Source organism: Brachyistius frenatus, unplaced genomic scaffold (genome assembly GCF_029030835.1).
Source record: "Brachyistius frenatus isolate BFR_SWC_R1_liver_20210118 unplaced genomic scaffold, ASM2903083v1 Contig_40, whole genome shotgun sequence".
Taxonomy (NCBI): Eukaryota; Metazoa; Chordata; class Actinopteri; family Embiotocidae; genus Brachyistius; species Brachyistius frenatus.
This window is the reverse complement of record NW_027210639.1, coordinates 1429369-1447594: the sequence shown is the minus strand read 5'-3', so window position 1 is coordinate 1447594 and position 18226 is coordinate 1429369. Positions and strand designations below refer to the sequence as shown.

The window sequence follows — 18226 nt, the reverse complement described above, 5'->3', positions numbered from 1 at the left end:
GCATCATAAATATTTAAAGTGTGCCTAATCCTGAACATGGTTCACCACTGTTGGTGTAAACACTTAATGTTGCTACAGAAGCAGAAATCATTTTTAAAAGGTGATTTCACTGCCGTGATCAACTGTTACGAGTTGAAAATATAACACTTTCTCCGTGGCTGTGTTTCTAAAGGCGAAGATATAAAAACTGCTGCTATAGACTTTAATACCAAATTCATCATGTTCCATTAGAACTTCTGAATTGAAATGCTAAAACACAGCAGAGGGACCTCATCCACTTCTGAGGCAGAGCTCCTGCGAAATCCTCCAGCTGTGAGTGAGCGCCATCTACTGGTTCCATGTGCTGGGGTTGGTTTATTGTTAGTACAGCCACTCGCTGTGGACTCTGGTCAGACACTTCATCGATCAAAATCACGGCTTCGTTATACAAGACGTAAAGTAAAAGTGAACCGACGTGAATCGTCTTTATGTTTATTGAAACGGCTCATCAAGGCACACGCAGGTAAACACAGCAGCGCAGGACTGAGTGGTGATCGAACACTTCGGGAGTTCCTCGTCTCTGTCCACTCGGGACAAACGCACACCCGAGCCTCATCCCCGTGACTCGGTCTCGGAGCGAGGATCGTTCTTTCCATGTCGAACCCTTCTGTCCCCCCGCGGCCCGTCCACGCTGCGTCAGGTCTTAGTGACATCCAGCAGAACTAAAACAGAGCAGGGATCATTCTCGGGTTCTGGGATTATGGTCTTGTCACGTTCAGCTGCGCAGTCAGCTCGTTTCAGACCGAGTGTAGAAACCAAATTGTGCTACAAAGACCCCCTTATTGCAATAATGTAAAAGAGGAGATGATCGATAAGAGGACAGGAAGTGTTTGCTCAGCAAAAAAAGAGGCTGAAGATACACTGGGAAAGGATTATGGTTTGAAACACAATGTAAATAGAATTGAAACGGCATTATGGCATCCCAACATCAGCGCTTTAAAATTAAGCCTTAAAAAAATACAGACCAAAATTACTTCACAGGAAAATATGGAGCAGAAAAGTGCCTTTCTCTTAAAATCATTGTGATGAAATTCAGATGCCATGTTTCACAAAACAGTTCTGGTTGGCAGGAATACAAATAAAAAAAGAATGTGTACAGCAGTGAGCACAAACAGAGCTACACCAATGCAGTTGTTGCATAACGTCCAAATTACAAAAAAAGGCATTAAGTAGGACAATCGTCAGTAAGGCAGAGGCAGGTTGTAGAAAACCCTCTCTACACATGATGGTGGTTCAAAAAGCCTTTTTAAGGTCTGTGAAGACCTCACAGTTTGCTCTTCAGTCCAGATGCTCCTCAGTACACCAGGTACTTGAGTTCGGAGTAGATGAGTGGAAACATGACTGTGCAGGCTCGGTACAGGATGGCTGCGCTCTTGAACACAGCTCGGGGTTTGGTGCTCCACGATTCGGACTTGAAGGTGACGTAGATTGCATACAGTGCCACGGCGAAGAAGTGTCCAATGAGAGTCATGGGTTTGGGCGTCAACCTGGTAAGAAATCACTACGTCAGAATGTGGAGCCTCTTATATTCAATCACGTATTTACAAGAATAGTTTCATCTGTTGGAAATGGTTTGCTTTTGTGCTGCTTTTCGTCTGTACAGATATCAGTTAGCTTAGCTTAGCATAAAGACTGGAAACGGGGGGGAACAGCTAGCCTTCGCTGCTCCCGGCCAAGAAATGGTGTCGCACTCAAACTCGTCAAGTGCAGCGAGTGCAGCCCACGAAGGCCCGGAAGCCGCAAGAGGACCAATCAGACCATCTCGGGGGGCGGGGGGGGGGGGGGCATCATGTGCATCATCGTCAGAGTAACTACTCACCTACTTCCACGTGTCTACGCGCCACCTTCTCACCTTCTCACCTTCTCACCTTGTGTATTCCTCTTGTGGTTTTGAATCACAGCCTACTTTAGGTATCTTTATTTATCCTCATTGAAATGTTCCAAAACGGCACGTTTTATCCAAAATGAACAGGCTACTGGTTCTCACCCATTACTCGGGCCTATTTCAATGAGTTGCTTGTGTTCTCAAAAGTTCCCACGGAACTTAAGGCATGCTGGGAAATGCTCATTTGTTTGTCCAATGACCTTGATCCTTGTCGTTTGTAATAATTTGACATTATGACGTCGGGTTTTTCTCAACAGTTTAACCTTTAAGCGAGAAGCTTCTCAGCAAATGGACAAGAAGTTGGCGGCACAAGCTAAATGTGTGCGTCCGTGTGCACGCAGGCGTGTTTGTGACGTTTGGGGAGCCCCAGAAAAATATTGCCGATTGCAATTAACGCCGGAGACGGAATATATCGACATGAAAACCAACGTGTGCATGCTCGGATTTTGCAAAGGTTACGGGCCGGTCATCGTGCAACACAATACAGACGTGCAACATGTGAGGTTTTACTGTGCAGGATTCCTACTTACACAGAGAGGAGTCCAATAGGCCCGGCAATGCACTCTCCTCCCAGCTGGAAGTACTGGAAGCAGGCCTTTCTTAGCTCATGAAGAGAATCTGGTTAAAAACATGGGACACGGTGAGAATCCACTGAAATGATTGCAGATTTTGACACGCGTACAAATAACAAAACATGTATCGTCCACTGTCGCCGTTTCATTTTTGTGTCATCGGGTGCAGATGCAGGCCGAGACTCACCGTCGGTGGCTGCAAACAGCTCGTACAGCGCCTGGGCCAACACGTTCACCACAAAAGAATGGGATGACTTGCGTTCCCAGTGGAATTTTTTCTTTGCCTATTGAGAGGAATGAGAAGGAAAAAAAAGCCTGAGTGTGATAGTGTGCACTGGTCTACAATCTAAATTAGCCTACAGTAATAAGAGGGATGTAGATGATTAAGATTAAGAAAAAATTAAAAATGTATTTTTAATTTGTATTTAAATTTAATTTTTTTAATTTAAATTACATTAAATTTAATATTAATTAAATATTTAAATGTATTTATAAAATTATAATAAAATTATCTAAAATTATTAAATTTAAAATGTAATATTTAAATTTAAATTATATTCAATTTAAATTAAAAACAATTTAATTTAAATTACATTTTTATTAAAAAAAATTAATTAAAAATGTATTAAAAAAATTAAAATGAAAAAAGGACAAGACACGTGACGCGGTCGAGACTCTAAACATAAGCTTCTGCTCGCATTCATAAACTGGTTTGATCCAGAAAAAAAAAAATCACTGGACCTTCCTCTGCAGACTCGGCACGCAGGCCGGATACCTTCTCATTATCTTACAGGTCAGACTGTTTTTCAGTGATAATATCAGTCGGAGGAGTTTGTGATCGGACAGCGAGCTGCTCCCGTGTTCACCTGCAGCACGGCGCCGTCGTCGTACAGGTCCGGGATGTTCTTCAGCAGACTCCTCCAGATGCCGACGTCGTTGAGAGCGACGCTCATCCCTCCTCCCGTCAGCGGATGCCTCATGTTGTACGCGTCGCCCAGGAGAAGCACTCCTGTAAATGACACGCTGCTGTTTGTCTCGTCTCTAAACAGCTGTTTGTCTCTCTCGTCTTTCAAACACTGAGCGGGAAGACATCTGGAAGACTCTGAGCAGTTTTCTGTGATTTCATTTCTGCTGTGCTGACTGTAAAAATATGACGGGAGTGTTGAAGAACATTGTCGCTTTGATTACAACAAGCATTTTCACCTTTTTGCCAACAGTTGATTGAGAAGATCTTCATCCCTCTTATTACTGCAGGCTACATCCTGCAGACAGTTAGCTTAGCATAACGAGCTAAGCTAACTGACTGCAGCTCCAGAAGGCCAACAGGAAAGAAACAGCTCACCTGGCAGCTCTAAAGCTCACTGATGAACACCTTATCTCATTTGTTTAATCCTACAAAAATCCGAGTGCAAAAACGACGACATGTCATGTTTACACTTTGGTTTTTGTACGATTAAATATAGCTGAAGGCAGCTTCTTCTTTTTTTTTTCTTTCTTTCTTTTTCAATTCTTTGTGCTGCTGTAAGCGAACCAAGGTCAGGCTGCAACCCTACAGACACTAAATGTGTCCGTTGTGTCCAACTCTCTGCGAGAGAAAATGTCAAACTACAGAATTTAATGTAGTAAAGGTCTATAAACAATGTTTTTTTTATTTAAAGTATCCCTATACTATAACAAGGTGCTACTAAAGTCTAAGAAGAGCTTTGAACGAGTCGGCATTTAGAGCAAGTTTTCAGTTCAATGTCAAACACTAATTTTAAATTAGTCAACAACCAGGAGCTGTAATTTGTTTCATCATACAGTAATGACCCAAGCGAGGCCTGACATACATCACACTGCAACACGAGCCAGAATCAGTTCAATACATTCTCTTTGGCCGTCTCCAACCACAAATCAGTCAATAGCACTTCAGTACCTGGCTTGTTGACAGGGGAGGGAGGGAGGAAGCTGGCCGGCATCGACCGGAGTCGATCGTTCTGCAGCGCCACCATGAAAGGCTCCTTTAAATGCTCTGAAGGAAAAGAGAGGAAGAGAGCGCGGGAGGTGGATCACTCAGACGCCTCAGTGGATGAAAACCAAAAGGTTGTGCACGAGAAAAAAGCCTTTTCTTCTGGCGTCTGAATGTACATTTATCGATGCATCAGTGTGACTGACTCGGGCGTTCCAGCTGGACCTCTGTCAAGGTTACTGGAGCTGCTGCTTTCATATTGGGACTTTGATATTTCAGGTGAATAGCAGAGCGCACCGTGAATGTCAAATCCTTCAACTGCAGCTTCCCTGCAGGTTCACGCCCCGACACGAGCAGCCCGAGCGTGTCCTGCCTACCTCGACTTCTGGCATCAATCACACATGAAGAAGTTACCAAAGGAAAAAAAAAAAAAAAAAAAATCCTCCTAAGACGCCGATCCTCTGATAACCTTTCATTCATCCCGCTACACATGTTCCTCGTCAGGTCAAAGGTCACGTCCCATCAGGGATAATTACTGAAAAAAAAAACGTTTTCAAAAGAAAGCGTCGTTCATTATTTACCAGGCAGCTGTGGGTGTATTTTCTCGGCCATGTACTCCGTCAGGTTGCGAGGCATCTCTCCCCTGATGTCCACCAGCACTCGGGTGTGCGAGGAGGAGATCTGGTAGATGAGCACGGGGTTCGGGTTGGCCAGCACCAGCTCAGCATGGTTGGCTTTGAACTGGGGACAGTCCTGGGGAGAAGAACAGCGGCCACAGACTCCAGATTAGTTCATAACTTAAGCGATTGATGAGATCGCAGACGTGTTTTCAAACCCCTCTTCACTTGAACATGTGTCACGTGTGCAGTGGTTTAACTTTTGAACTGAAAAACACGAGTATATTCATAGATTCTTTCCATTTAGGGCATCATGTTCTGAATTTCTAACCAGGTAATTGAACTTTTTTTTTTTTTTTTAATGGGAAAACCAAATCAGACACAAGTTATTTCAATCTTTGATATTACAAAACTGGAAGAAACTTTTTATTTCTTCTAGGTGGTATTGCAAATTGTAAATGTAAAATTGTAAGGATTGCTCACATATGTGATATCCAAACTGAATCCCACATTCCGTATTAAATAGAATTTATCTTCCAAATACTACAAAGAAACAACAAGTATTTATTTAAATAAAAACTAGCCCACGATGGTGATAGGTGATTAATCAGCCTATTCTTATTTACTCAATTCCTTATTTTGTTTATAATCAGTTATGGTGTCCCAGACAATTTTCTAATTATTTGTTTCTCTCCAAACGAGAGTTGGAGACCAAAAGATGTTCCGTTTTCTCTCTTTTGACAACATTTTCACATCTGAGAGGCTGAAACCTCGTTGAAATTTTGCACAAAAAAAACCCCCCACTTAAAGCATTCATCAGTAATCCGAATATCAGTCAAGACTTTGCACTGCTGCTCTTCCTACCCTCATAAGACATCCGACAAAGTGAGAGGAGATGTGAGCTTTCCCCGACACCAGACTCTTTCTGAATTTGGAGAAGCAGCCGTCAGCCACCACAGTCAGAGCCGCACGGATCTCCTGCGGGACACAGATCGTCACACAGCGGCCGACTCACAGCAGATACTGTATTTCTCTCCGAGAGGTGAGACGGGATCAGACATGAGCTTGTAAAAATTGCATCTGTACTGCACAGTTCCCTCCTCTCACCTTGATGTCTCCAGTTTCTTTCTCCCTGTACTGGACTCCGGTTACACAGCCGTGCTCTTCCAGCAAACTGCTCACGGTGCCTTCTATGAATGTGACACTGGGGGGCGCAATCAAACAGTTAGAAAAGGGAGGGAACACCGGAAAGGTGAAGGGAAACTTGTGCCTCTTTGACCCACGGTGGCTTTATCAGTAGGTTACATCTCTTTACCGGACCGCTGATCGTTGTGTACACAAGCCTCTACATGTAAATAAATATGAAGAACAAAGTGCAACCTGTTTGAACGTACGGAGTCAAAGTCATGGAACTTGGCTTTGTAGGACAGAACAGATTGTAAATGATCCTCGTGTTCCTCCAAACAATCAGTGATGTCTAAAACAAGCCGCGTCGACTTTTTAACGACTCTGCTCACTTTGGCTCGGCCAGGGCGGTTCTCCTCAGGCCCGTGATGAATCGGCCGTGGTGGAAAGCACGTCCACAGCAGATTCTCTGCTCCTCCTGAGGGTAGGGGACCTCCACCTCGGTGCCGCTCTCTCGGTCGTGGATCACGTAGCCGTTCACCAGATGGGCGTCCAGACCCTCCACCGAACCTGAGGCCAAACATAACGGGACGGGGTAAAGTTACACAGCACACATCCACTCTTCATCCAGTGATGATGATGATGATGATGACGTGGAAAAAAGGTGAGAGGTATAATATAATCATATTCAGAATATTTGCACATTTTAGGATCTCAACAGGGACTTAAAATGTTTGAACAATGTTTGGAGTTTGAAACATCTCGCACCAACAGGTTAGTGAGCTTAAGGGTGAATAAAAGCCACTGTTTTCATGAGTATGTGTTAAGTCTTTCACAATGATAAGCTCAAATCACTCAAACTAATCAGAAATGAGTTTTACACCTCCAATAGTCCGATTTTTTTGGGATCATTTTATCAAAAATTTCTTTTGAAATATAAGTAATAAACTGGAGTCCGATCAGCTCAGACGAGTCCTGGAATAAACGTGGACCGCAAACTGGCAACCCGACTCATATTTTCTGCTCTTTAGAAAGATGTTTTTGATGCCATTAAAGAAGTCGTCACATGCTCCCAAAGAACCACATGAACTTCACAAAGTTTCAGGAGAACAGCTAGAATGCATTCGCTGCAAATCCACCATGAAATGTTTTATTTCTGATCATCCATCTGAAAAAGTGTGAGGTGTGTATGAGATGGCATTTCAGCAGCAAAGCGCCTAAAAGCCCAAATTTAGTAGCGGAACCCCGTTAATGCAATAATGTTATTTATACACCATGAAGTGACACTGTGACACACACCTTATTACAGGATACATTTCAAACTCCCTATTACGTAATATGTGACTATCTGCAATCAAGGTTCAAGTTTAAAAAAAGAAAAGAAAACATCCTCAGGTAGGCTTTTGTTTTTAAAGAGTTTGATCTGCTTCATCAGGACTGTGAAGTCCTGGCCTCGCCCAGCTGAGCCCTGCAACACAGACACCTCGACAACAGGACAGTCAGTACCGACCTTCCAGCCCCAGCTCTGTGAGAGCTCTGTATCCTCCAGGCTGCAGCAGCTCCCCCACGATCCTGTCCGGCTCCTTCAGGTCCCGCTCCACAACCGTCACCCTCCTCCCGTCCCGGGCCAGGACGGCTGCCATCGCTGAGCCCAGGACCCCGGCCCCAACTATCACCACATCTGGCTCCGGGACCGCAGAGGAGCCGCAGGCTGAGGCGGCGTGTGAGGCAGAGGACTCTGGCTCTGCTCTTGTCCCTTTTCTCCGGCTCTGAAAACAATAAAGTGGAGAGTCTCATCACACTGAAAATCTTTAGAATTTGTTTTCTCTAAATCAAATAAGCGGCCCTCTGATTCTAGCTGCGGTCCTTAGAATATACAAATAAACTTGAAAGTTGAATGCACTTGTCTTTAGCTCTGACATTTAAAACTTCCCAGAAATAATGAACACAAAAAAGAAGCACAAATGAATATATCTAATGATTGACTTCAACTGAATGGACAACTAAGCATCTTTTCGTTGCCCTGTAATCTGCCTGTGCCTTCCTTTGTTTACATAATTAGGCTTGCAGGAGTCCGCACGCAGTGTCTTACCTTCTTGCTGCTTCTGTCTGATTTCTCGCTCCTCTGTGTTGCAGTTTGAGGGATTAAGTGGTTGATAACAGGTAAAGAAGACACCAGGCTCAGAGGCAAATGAAGTACCCGAGAGATCTGGAGCTTCTGGCCGTGAAAGTACTTGATATATGAGAACAGCAGCCCGGCTGTAAGAAATAGCGCTGCGGCCATGACAAGCTCTTTGTGAACCAAAGTCAACAGTGTGTTGGACTTTTTGTAAAGGTATGTGAAGCTTGCTATTCCTAGAAAAATCCACATCTTTACAAAATTAAAAATTAAAACGAAAATGAACACCGGTGAGAAACTATTGTTTTGGCTGAAAAAAAAAAAAAAAAAAAATCATAAAGCAATTAAGAGCAATTCATAATATCTCTTCTTTTGATATTGTTTCTCAGGTGCTCCGAAAACAAGTCAAGTCAGCCTAAAAAGTGCAGTTATCTTTGTAACTCATGTCCATTTGTTCACGGACCGTCGGAGGGATGCTGCTGAATATTTTATGATAATGAGAAACACGGACGACTTCGGATTCGCAGGTTTCAGGTCCCGCCTTCTCCACAGCTCGACCCTCCAATCAGGAGGGACGTGCCGGTGAGCAGAGCTCATGCTATACGCTGATTGGACGGCCGCGCCGGCGCTGGTCCCGTTTACGCCCGCTGATTGGTCGGTCGTCTGGCAGGATAGTAGTATGATGTGATGTCAGTGGAAAAGGTGCGCGTGTTCATTTCTTTTACAGTCCAAGCTGAATGAGAGCAAAGATAGTTCACGTTTAACAGGAGAAATCACTCTGCGGCGTAATCCTGGACCATCGTTGGACTGTGTGTTGATTATTACAGCTGTTCCTGCTCGAGAAGTGAAGCCAAGCTGTTACCATAGCAACTAAAGTTGCGCTTACTGAAAAAAGGCGTCAATATATAAACGTAAAACGTCATTAAAACGGTATCCCTAGTAACAAATTAACTTTACAAAGTCTTGAGGCCAAAGTGTCACATCGGTCCAGCTTTAGAGTCTGACTATGACACCTGGCGACATTTATGGGACCCATAAAAAGGTGCAGAGTGAGAGCTCTTTCCAATAGCCACTGGTGAACTATAAATCACTCGCTTCTGTCAAAATATGTGTTTATACACACTTCAAATGCTGGTAATACGTATTTATATAATATAAAATACATAAAACTAAACAAAAAAAAAACTTGAGTTGCAAAAGTTGCAACACTGAACAGAGAACAATATAAATACAGGATCCTCAGAATAGCAGCTGTGAAAGATAAAACAAGGGAGACAAAAGGTTTCAAATCTGATCCACAAGAGTCTATGTAATATGATGCTTTTATTAAACTACAAAATAGTCCAGTAAATGTTCTAACTTAGCAGAATTATAGTTTCATAACTTACAATTGGTTAAAAAAAAAAAAAAAGTTTGAAGGACTTCAACCAGTCAATGTAAACATCTGACTACAACTGTGTGTACAGCTGAAGCTTGGGTAATTGCTGAAGTCACTGTTTATGCAGAAATATCAAATATGCCATGTTTGTAGCCCCCTCCAAAAAAAAAAAGCAGCATACAGACCGAGGGTTGAAGTCACCAGACCAGCTCAGAAACAGGTAGGGGTGTGGCCAGGAAATGGTACCGGGACATTCTTTAAACCAGGCGGCCACCGACAACAACCACACAAACATGCAGGAATACCCAGAGACTGTTACTGCCTACATCGCCTAATGCACTGACACATGAAAACCATCACCACCTGGGCTAACCAGAACCCAGGCTGACGGGGAAGTCCACAGGCTGCTGGGGGGTCCGGGACGCAGCCCGTCCCGTGGAATCAGGAAAGCCCAACATCAACATACAAAGCGGATGAGCTGCCATTTCAGACACAGCAGGACATGGCAGGACATGAAGACCATCACAGACTACAAACCCTCACCACAGACCTGTGACAGGGACATCTCTCTACTCGACCACTTCTTTACACGTGTTGATGCACAAAACAACATTCCTGCACAGACCAGAGGAGCTCAAGGATGTGCTGACAGACATCTTCAACATCTCTGAGCCGGGCTGTTGTCCCCGCGGGCTTCAAAGCCGCCACCATCTGTGCTCAAGAAGTCACCCCCATCCTGCTTTAATGACTACCGCCCTGTTGCACTAACCTCCACCGTCATGAAGTGCTTTGAAAGACTAATCAGGCAGCAAATAAAATCCTCTGTTCCTCCCTCTCTGGACCCAACCATGAACAACACGATCAACCATGAACAACACGATCAACCATGAACAACACGATCAACCATGAACAACACGATCATTTTAAATGAAATGGTAGTGCTTTATCACCTTTTGGTCTCAAAGCACTTTAACATGGTTTTCCCATTCACACACTAATGAGACAGATCACCATGCAGGGTGCTCAAGGAGCACATTCACACACCGATGGTACACCATCGGGAGCAACTAAGGGTTCAGTGTCTTGCTCAAGGACACTTAGGCATGTGGACAGGAGGAGCTGGGGATGGAACCACCAACCTTCTGATTAGTGTTCAACCCACTCTACCGACTGAGCCACAGCCTTCCCATGAACAACACGATAATTTTGCCGGCCCTATCATAACTAAAATAAAAAGCAGACTGCACAAACTGATAACATTTGATAAAAATGGGGTCAGATCTTGATGTGATTGTTTCTATGACCTCCTGAAACTGAAGGGTGCTGGAACTAGACTCCGCCCCCTGCTGCTACCGCCTGTTCTCACCCAGTCTGCAGGTGAGACCGAGCTCATCTCAAATGAGCGTGAAGTGTGTTATCGTCCTGGTGTCTGGCAGACATGCACAATGAGTCCTTTGGCTCCTCACACACACAATGCGTTTGTCTGGGCTTCGGCACCACAAACCAAAAGGTTAGGTTTCGGAAAAGATCACGGTTTGGATTAAAATAAGTAATTTTACTAAAGTAATGTTACCGATGTCAAGTAAGTTAAATATGTTAAGGAAGTAACTGTATGTTACTTAAAAAGAAACCTGCATTAACTTTTGCTTTTCTTGAACTCGGTATTCACTCTTAAGACAACTGTTTGTGTTTGTGCCATGAATTCATCCCCAACCCGCCTCCCTGCAGACTGTTACTCCCTCTTCTCTGGGGGGGTCACAGTGCAGATGACAGCTTACTCCTCTACTGCTTTGACAGAACAGCAGCAGTGACGATGGGCTGAATAAACTGCTTGCAAAAAGTAACTTATGGGGGATTTTTTTTTTTTACGAGAGCAATTTGTTAGACTTTAATTCGTTAGTTTAATTAGCTGAAGTAATTCCAACTGATGAACATTGTACAAGTAATTCTTGCACAAGACCGTTCTTCAGGTCCCATATTGTAGCGTAACTACATAAATCTGTCCTCAGGCTTTATAGTAGACAGTTATCCTTCTGTAACCACAACACACTGTCTCTCATTACACAAACATTTGTATCAGTCATCCCTGAAACAGCTCTACAGCCACCGGCTATAATGGAGGCTAATATTCTGATTACAAACAGTTTAAAAAGAATAAAAATGCTCCATAAAAACCCTTCAGTCATAATAAACAGGACGAAACCAAACCAGTTGCAAGTGGTTGCGAAGGAGCAGTTTGAACCTTTTCATAAACTGATCAAAAGAAAAATTGTACCATGTAAAAGAGTCCTTTTTTTTTTTCTGCTCCACATATCTGGAACAAAGTCCCAGAAAGCTGCAGGTCTGCTGAGACCTTAAGCTGCTTTAAATCATGATTGAAGATTTTTCTGTTTGCTGCCTTTCACTGAACCAGATTTGAGGATGTTGATTAACTTCTTGCACTTTACACTGCAACTTATTTCTGTGTTTTATGTGTTACGCTGCACTGTAACTTTTATCCTATTTTTAGCTTGCTTTATTTTAACGTTTTAATCCCTGTTTTTAAATGTCTTTCTTTTGCCTGATGTTTTGATGCTTTTAATCTTTTTAGGTGAAGCACTTTGAATTGATAGTTGAAATGTGCTCTAGAAATAAGCTCCCCTTTCCTTGGCTTTGGACCCACAGATTCTTGGGGCCTTTTCCATCAGTGAGTGCTGCAGTTTGGGACCAACTAGTTTTACATAAATAAGAATAATTTGCGAGAAAACTATTATATAGTCGGGTGTCACATTTGGGAGAAAATAACACCAGACAGTGTCTTTCATATATTTTCTGTATCTTCAGGAGCTTTGACAGAGACAGTGATGCATTTCTGCTATGACATCACTCTGGAACAAAAATTAGTCGAACTTGCTCTCATGTTACAGATCAGGTGAGGTGTGGCTGCAGCTTTGGACAGCAGGGGGCAGCACAGACCTCGCTGATATATGAATTGCTATATAAACGTCAAAGAACAGTAAAATATGAGCCAATTTATCATGTTTATGTGCAAGTTATTCAGTTGGATATCGCAAAAATACAACAAATAAACACAATACATAAGAAGGACCAAGAGAATTAAATAAATTAATTCCCGCTGACTATTCATTTCTCTTATTTTGAAATCCTGACTCACATCTCTTGGTTTTTGCTCTGTTAAATAGAAAAATAAACATTACGTCAGAGTCATTTCTTCTTCTTTTTCTTTGCTGCCTTCTTCTTGCCTTTCTTGTCTCCCCGTTCTTTTTTGAATGGGCCGAGGCCTCGGCGGACCATGCAGCCTCTCCACCAGGCCTGCACCTGCACACACGGGGGTCACAAGTTGGGATCAGTACCCCGAATAACCCAACAACACGTAAGGACTAAAAGAGCATGAAAGGCTCGTGGATCTGTGCTCTGATTGGATGTTGGTACCTTGGTCGCAGCTCTGGCCTGTATCTGCTCCTCCCTGTCCTCCAGCATCACCTGCACCATCTCCTTATACTGAAATCAACAACTAATTAACATCCGTCTGGTCGTCCAGCATCGTCAGCTGTTCAGCACTGGGAGCAGCTCACCTTCCTGCTCATCATCGTCAGCCTGTCGATGTTGAGCTTTCTCTTGTGGCAGATGTCGCTCAGCTGCTGCTTCTTCTCCTGCAGCATCTTCTGCTTCTTCTGCTGACACTCCTCCTTATTCTGCTGCAGCTCCTGATGAGCAACAATACGAGATCAGCTGCAGTAGTCCACGTGACAAATATTAATGGTAGAATTAATAAGACCACCTACTCCAAAACATACCCTGGATGTTAGACCACCACAATAATCAATATAATCGAGGAAACCCAAACGGGTTCTGTGTTTCTATGTCACTTACAATTACAGTCAGTATTCTCAGATAACAGCACATTTGAATTATTTGAAATGGTCACTAGTTGAATAAATGTGTTCTGATGTTCTAGTTACATTTAAGATGAATACAAAAACACAAATATCAGTCTATTCTTTTAATTAGAGCCTAACTGATTTTTGATTGACCAGATTTATTGGCTGATCACTGGTGTTTTGGTAGGGTTAGGGTTTTGTTGTGCTAATGGCAGTGACACAACAGCATCTGATGTTGGTAGTAATGTTGCAGCACCAACCTTGTGCTCGTCCAGATGGAATTTCATGACAAACTCGTGAGATCTCTTCTCGTCCTTCACCCGCGTCTCCAGCCGCTGAGGGAGAAGGAGATTTAGACATTCAACGGTGGAGTCTAAAGTGTAGATGTAGGGAGGACCAACCCAGACAGGAGAGGACTAAATGGACTGTTGGACCCACCTGCAGCTCGTCCTTCAGCTGAGCCTCGGCCCGGCGGTTCATCGCCTCCGTCGCCTGGAGTTTCCACTCGGCCTCCGTCTTTTCAGCCTCCTTCTTCTTTTCCAGCTTCTCTCTCATACAATGCAGCTGTGCCTGGAGCGTAATGCAGAGATGGTCCTTTTCCTGAGGGGGAGAGAGTATGAGGGCCACCGGACCCCCGTAACGTTTGATTTTGTTCTCAAAGAAAAGGTCAGTTCACCCAAATTAGCAAATTCTCGCTCATCCCTCACAGCCGTTGGTGAAGACGTCTCTGGTTCCTACCGGATCTACCTTGTTTCTCACCTTCAGTTCCTCACGCCTGCATTCGAGCTCCGCTTCGTGTAGCTTCAAAGCCACTCCTCTCCGCTCCACCTCTCGCTCCACCTCCTGCTCCACCTCCTGCTGCTGCTCCCGCTCCCGCTCTCTGGGTGGAGACAAACTTCTTCGATTATCTCCCTTTCTCCATCCCTCCTTATTTTCTTCTCCCGCTCTCCTCTGCTCAGAAATCACACCGCGTGATGTCTAATCCAGGCGTTATCCGGTGTTATGACCGGGCTTCGGACAGCATTTTGCAAACAACTCGGTGACGAACCTTTTCATTTCTTCCTCCATGAAAAGCTGCAGGCAGGTGAAAGTCTGCTTCTCCTCCAGCTCCAAATCCAGCGCGGACATCAGCTGGGACAGACGTTGGCTGCAGACAGACACGCAGTCAGAGAGAAAGCTCCTGGGACACACGTTTCTTTTCTGTCGGTTCTGATGCTACTCACCACTCGCCTCTCAGCAGGGTCAGCCGGAGTTTCTCCTGCACACACACACACACACACACACACACACACACACACACACACACACGGACACACACACGCACACACACACACACACACACACACGCACACACACACGCACACACACACACACACACACACACACACACACACACACACACACACACACACACACACACACACACACATCATTGTAGTCAATACGTTTGTCTTGCTCTAGAAAGGGAGAATAAACTAAGACATAATAAAAACATCACATCCCACACATGCTCCTCTGGGCTCTGAACATGAACTGATGGTAAACACAGTGGAGTCACCTTTTCAGCAGCATCTCCTTGCTGCCTTCTGGCCTTCACGTACATGCTATGCCCCAGTATGTCCAGCTGCAGTGAGCAGTCCTCCACTGCAGCTGCCATCCTGAGACTCGGACTCCTCGACTTAGACATCCTGATGAAAATAAAGGTTACACAACAAGCAACAACACCAACAACAAAAAATCAAATCAATTGTACATTTGCAACGTGCTCAAATCAACATGAAGCCACACACTGTGCCACCTTAATGGCCAATATATAACTGGAATTGAATGTTATATATTATGTAGTATAATTGATGTTTTTACTTGTTGTAGGTCTATTAAATGTGACCAGGGCTGGACTAGGACAAAAAATGGCATTTTTAAACGGGCGGCCCACCACAATCACAGTCCACTTAAATATGTGTACCAACTGTACTATACCCCAAACCTACTGCAAGGCTGAGTAATAAATGCATCAGTCACTCTTTCCTGACTGGTGATCACAGGAGGATAAAAAAAAGATGAAAAAAAAAGAAGGTTTTTCTACATTTGAAGGGCCACGAAAAATGATCGATTCAGAGATGTGATTGGGCCAGCCCGCTGTCAGTAAAGAAAATAAACCAATGGGCTGCTGCCGATACTTTATGGGTCGGCCGTTGGCCCCATTTTGTTCTTCCATATATCAATTAGCCTATAGATTAAATTGTATCGGCCCAAAAGTGCGTCAACCCACCGGGAAAATGCCCGGTCCACGCGATGGATGGCCAGTCCGGCCCTGAATGTGATCCATTACGCGAAATCGGATCTCTCTTACGGATTGACTCGCACTTAAAATCCACCACAACAGTCAGAGTTGACTTGTTAAGGTGGGATACTCACGTTCACCAAGCGATGCTGATCAGAGGCCGTTGTTCACCGGACGTGAACCTTCAAAGTAAGAGACATTTCATTAACACTTGTCATGGAAAAAAAAAACATCTGATTAAAAACAGTTACTTACTTTAGTTCACTGCGTAACTTTACTTCTCAATCTTGGTAAAAAAAAAAAAAAAAAAAAAATCTTATTCTTCGAAGAAAATCCTCATGAAAAACAAAGCAAACGTTCAACTGGCAGTTCTTCATGTCACCATGGTAACAGGACGATGTTTTGTTATTGCTCGCAAATTTATTGAAAAAGCGAAACGGAACTGGTTTCTTTGTCTTTGTTGATTTTTAACCATTTCATTTGTTGTCACGGTGACTAACTGGTAACTTCCGACTTCCCAGTTAATTGCGTTCACGACAACAACAAAGAGGCAACATGGCCGCTCCCCGGATTTTTTTTCAAAAACTCAATTAAGGCAATATATTTCCTCTCCTCTTCAGATTCAACACGTCAGCTGTTCTCCGTGTGTTCTGTACTTTTAGCAGTGACAAATAACTCATTTAAAAACGTTTAAGGGGGAATAAAACGCAAATATTCGAAGAAACAGGCCTGATACCCGGGCTGACCTCCCAAACAACTGAGAAGTCAAGAAATAAACAAAATAGCCTACCATTCAGCTCACCATCATATCAACACACATTATATATTAACAAAAGTGACACAAGTAGGTTGTCAATGCGCCATATATTAAAGAAAAAAAATCAAATTAGGTCACGTCCCACCTGGACGGCAATTAACAAATGATTACACCATTTCCCCAAAAACCCAAACTCCCAAAGTCCTCCTCCACTGATTACATATAATATATTAAAGTGACAGCAAAATGAAGAAACAGCATGTAGCCCATCACAATCACCACATACAAGGTTAAACCAAGGTAAACCCTTTCAAGCTGCTTCTACTCATCCACGTTCTCACTTTCCTGCTCAGTTCATTCACACTTTGTGTGACACAATCAAAGAACCGTCTTTTGTTTTACAGGATTCAGTTCATCCATTTTATAAAAACGGTGTTCTTCCTCCATCGGTGTCCAGGACAGAAGCATCAACAACTACACACCAAAATGAATCAGTCATTTGATCTTTTTTTTAACAAGAACATTTCACCGCTTCTAAAAACACATTTAATGTGGTATTTATATTCAGTAACGTTTGCTCTTATTTCTCAAATCCACATAGTCTGGGAGACAATTACACTCACGTGGAGTTGAGACGGTCATTTTTGTATTTCTTTCACTCGTCTGTGTTGAGGCCACGTTTACTGTTCATATCGATGGCTTCAAATCCAACAGGGAGTTGTAACGTGTTGTGTTGTTGTAACGTGTTGTGTTGTTGTAACGTGTTGTGTTGTTGTAACGTGTTGTGTTGTAACGTGTTGTGTTGTTGTAACGTGTTGTGTTGTAACGTGTTGTGTTGTTGTTGTGTTGTTGTAACGTGTTGTGTTGTGTTGTGTTGTTGTAACGTGTTGTGTTGTAACGTGTTGTGTTGTTGTAACGTGTTGTGTTGTAACGTGTTGTGTTGTTGTAACGTGTTGTGTTGTAACGTGTTGTGTTGTTGTAACGTGTTGTGTTGCAACGTGTTGTGTTGTAACGTGTTGTGTTGTTGTAACGTGTTGTGTTGTTGTAACGTGTTGTGTTGTTGTAACGTGTTGTGTTGTTGTAACGTGTTGTGTTGTTGTAACGTGTTGTGTTGTTGTAACGTGTTGTGTTGTTGTAACGTGTTGTGTTGTTGTAACGTGTTGTGTTGTTCTGTTACCAGCAGCGTGTGGCGGTCAACCCTTCCTACAGGGCTGCACGTCACCGAGGGACCTTAACTTATGACACGTTGACATTCTTGATGTTTTCCTGCTGATAATTGTGCGTTTCCATGGCGATATACTCAATGCGCTCAGGTGAATGAAGGTGGGTCATTGAAACACCGGTATGTGCAGCAGGTGTCTCTGCTGCACATACCGGTGACACTCGTCTCGGTTAGCAGCGCTCTCTGCTGGACAAAATGAGACACAACGCAAGGCAGTACCTCATCAAGTGGAACTGTATTAAATAATATTTAGGGGGAGACATCCAGTGAGTGTAATACAGTTCACATTCAAACAAGACAAGGTTCATAAGGGCCGACGGAGTGCAAAACTGTGCAACGCTGCATTTAATACGAGTCCTACGGAGGTTTCACTGAGGAACATTGTACTTTCTGTTCTGT

At 43.5% G+C, this 18226-nt stretch overlaps 2 protein-coding genes across 4 annotated transcripts in view; both read right to left on the bottom strand.

The window, feature by feature from the left end:
• Nucleotides 1-459: 459 nt before the first annotated feature.
• Nucleotides 460-18226, bottom strand: part of sqlea (squalene epoxidase a) — an 87953-nt gene continuing 70186 nt past the window's right edge. The window contains exons 2-12 of one of the 2 annotated variants that reach the window (XM_069702138.1): nucleotides 8279-8615; nucleotides 7697-7955; nucleotides 6579-6756; nucleotides 6169-6265; nucleotides 5926-6039; nucleotides 5026-5197; nucleotides 4412-4507; nucleotides 3363-3505; nucleotides 2684-2780; nucleotides 2455-2542; nucleotides 460-1526 (exon numbers count right to left, since the gene is read on the bottom strand). In XM_069702138.1, the coding sequence (XP_069558239.1) occupies nucleotides 1334-1526; nucleotides 2455-2542; nucleotides 2684-2780; nucleotides 3363-3505; nucleotides 4412-4507; nucleotides 5026-5197; nucleotides 5926-6039; nucleotides 6169-6265; nucleotides 6579-6756; nucleotides 7697-7955; nucleotides 8279-8557 (1716 nt within the window). In that variant the 5' untranslated portion in view covers nucleotides 8558-8615 and the 3' untranslated portion in view covers nucleotides 460-1333. Of the gene's footprint in view, nucleotides 1527-2454; nucleotides 2543-2683; nucleotides 2781-3362; nucleotides 3506-4411; nucleotides 4508-5025; nucleotides 5198-5925; nucleotides 6040-6168; nucleotides 6266-6578; nucleotides 6757-7696; nucleotides 7956-8278; nucleotides 10561-18226 lie in introns of those variants that run through there. The other variant, XM_069702137.1, reaches the window with a different exon arrangement.
• LOC138622955 (dynein regulatory complex protein 9-like) lies at nucleotides 12685-17387 on the bottom strand. Of its 2 annotated transcripts, XM_069702148.1 has the most exons (11): nucleotides 16104-17387; nucleotides 15983-16030; nucleotides 15123-15252; nucleotides 14788-14822; nucleotides 14613-14711; nucleotides 14324-14444; nucleotides 14003-14164; nucleotides 13825-13899; nucleotides 13259-13390; nucleotides 13116-13184; nucleotides 12685-13001 (listed from the first exon to the last, which is right to left on the bottom strand). In XM_069702148.1, exons 3-11 carry the CDS (start codon nucleotides 15249-15251, stop codon nucleotides 12888-12890), a joined length of 936 nt encoding a protein of 311 aa, XP_069558249.1. In that variant the 5' UTR covers nucleotide 15252; nucleotides 15983-16030; nucleotides 16104-17387; the 3' UTR covers nucleotides 12685-12887. The 2 variants fall into 2 exon arrangements, with proteins under 2 accessions (XP_069558249.1, XP_069558250.1); XM_069702149.1 differs by having other exon boundaries at nucleotides 15983-17387.

Coding starts and splice junctions, on each gene's coding strand:
- LOC138622955 (XM_069702149.1), bottom strand. CDS start 15,251: ATGTCTAAGTCGAGGAGTCCGAGTCTCAGGATGGCAGCTGCAGTGGAG. Junction 14,445..14,612: donor ATGGAGGAAGAAATGAAAAG/GTTCGTCACCGA, acceptor GTCTCCACCCAG/AGAGCGGGAGCGGGAGCAGC. Junction 13,391..13,824: donor TCCATCTGGACGAGCACAAG/GTTGGTGCTGCA, acceptor GTTGCTCATCAG/GAGCTGCAGCAGAATAAGGA.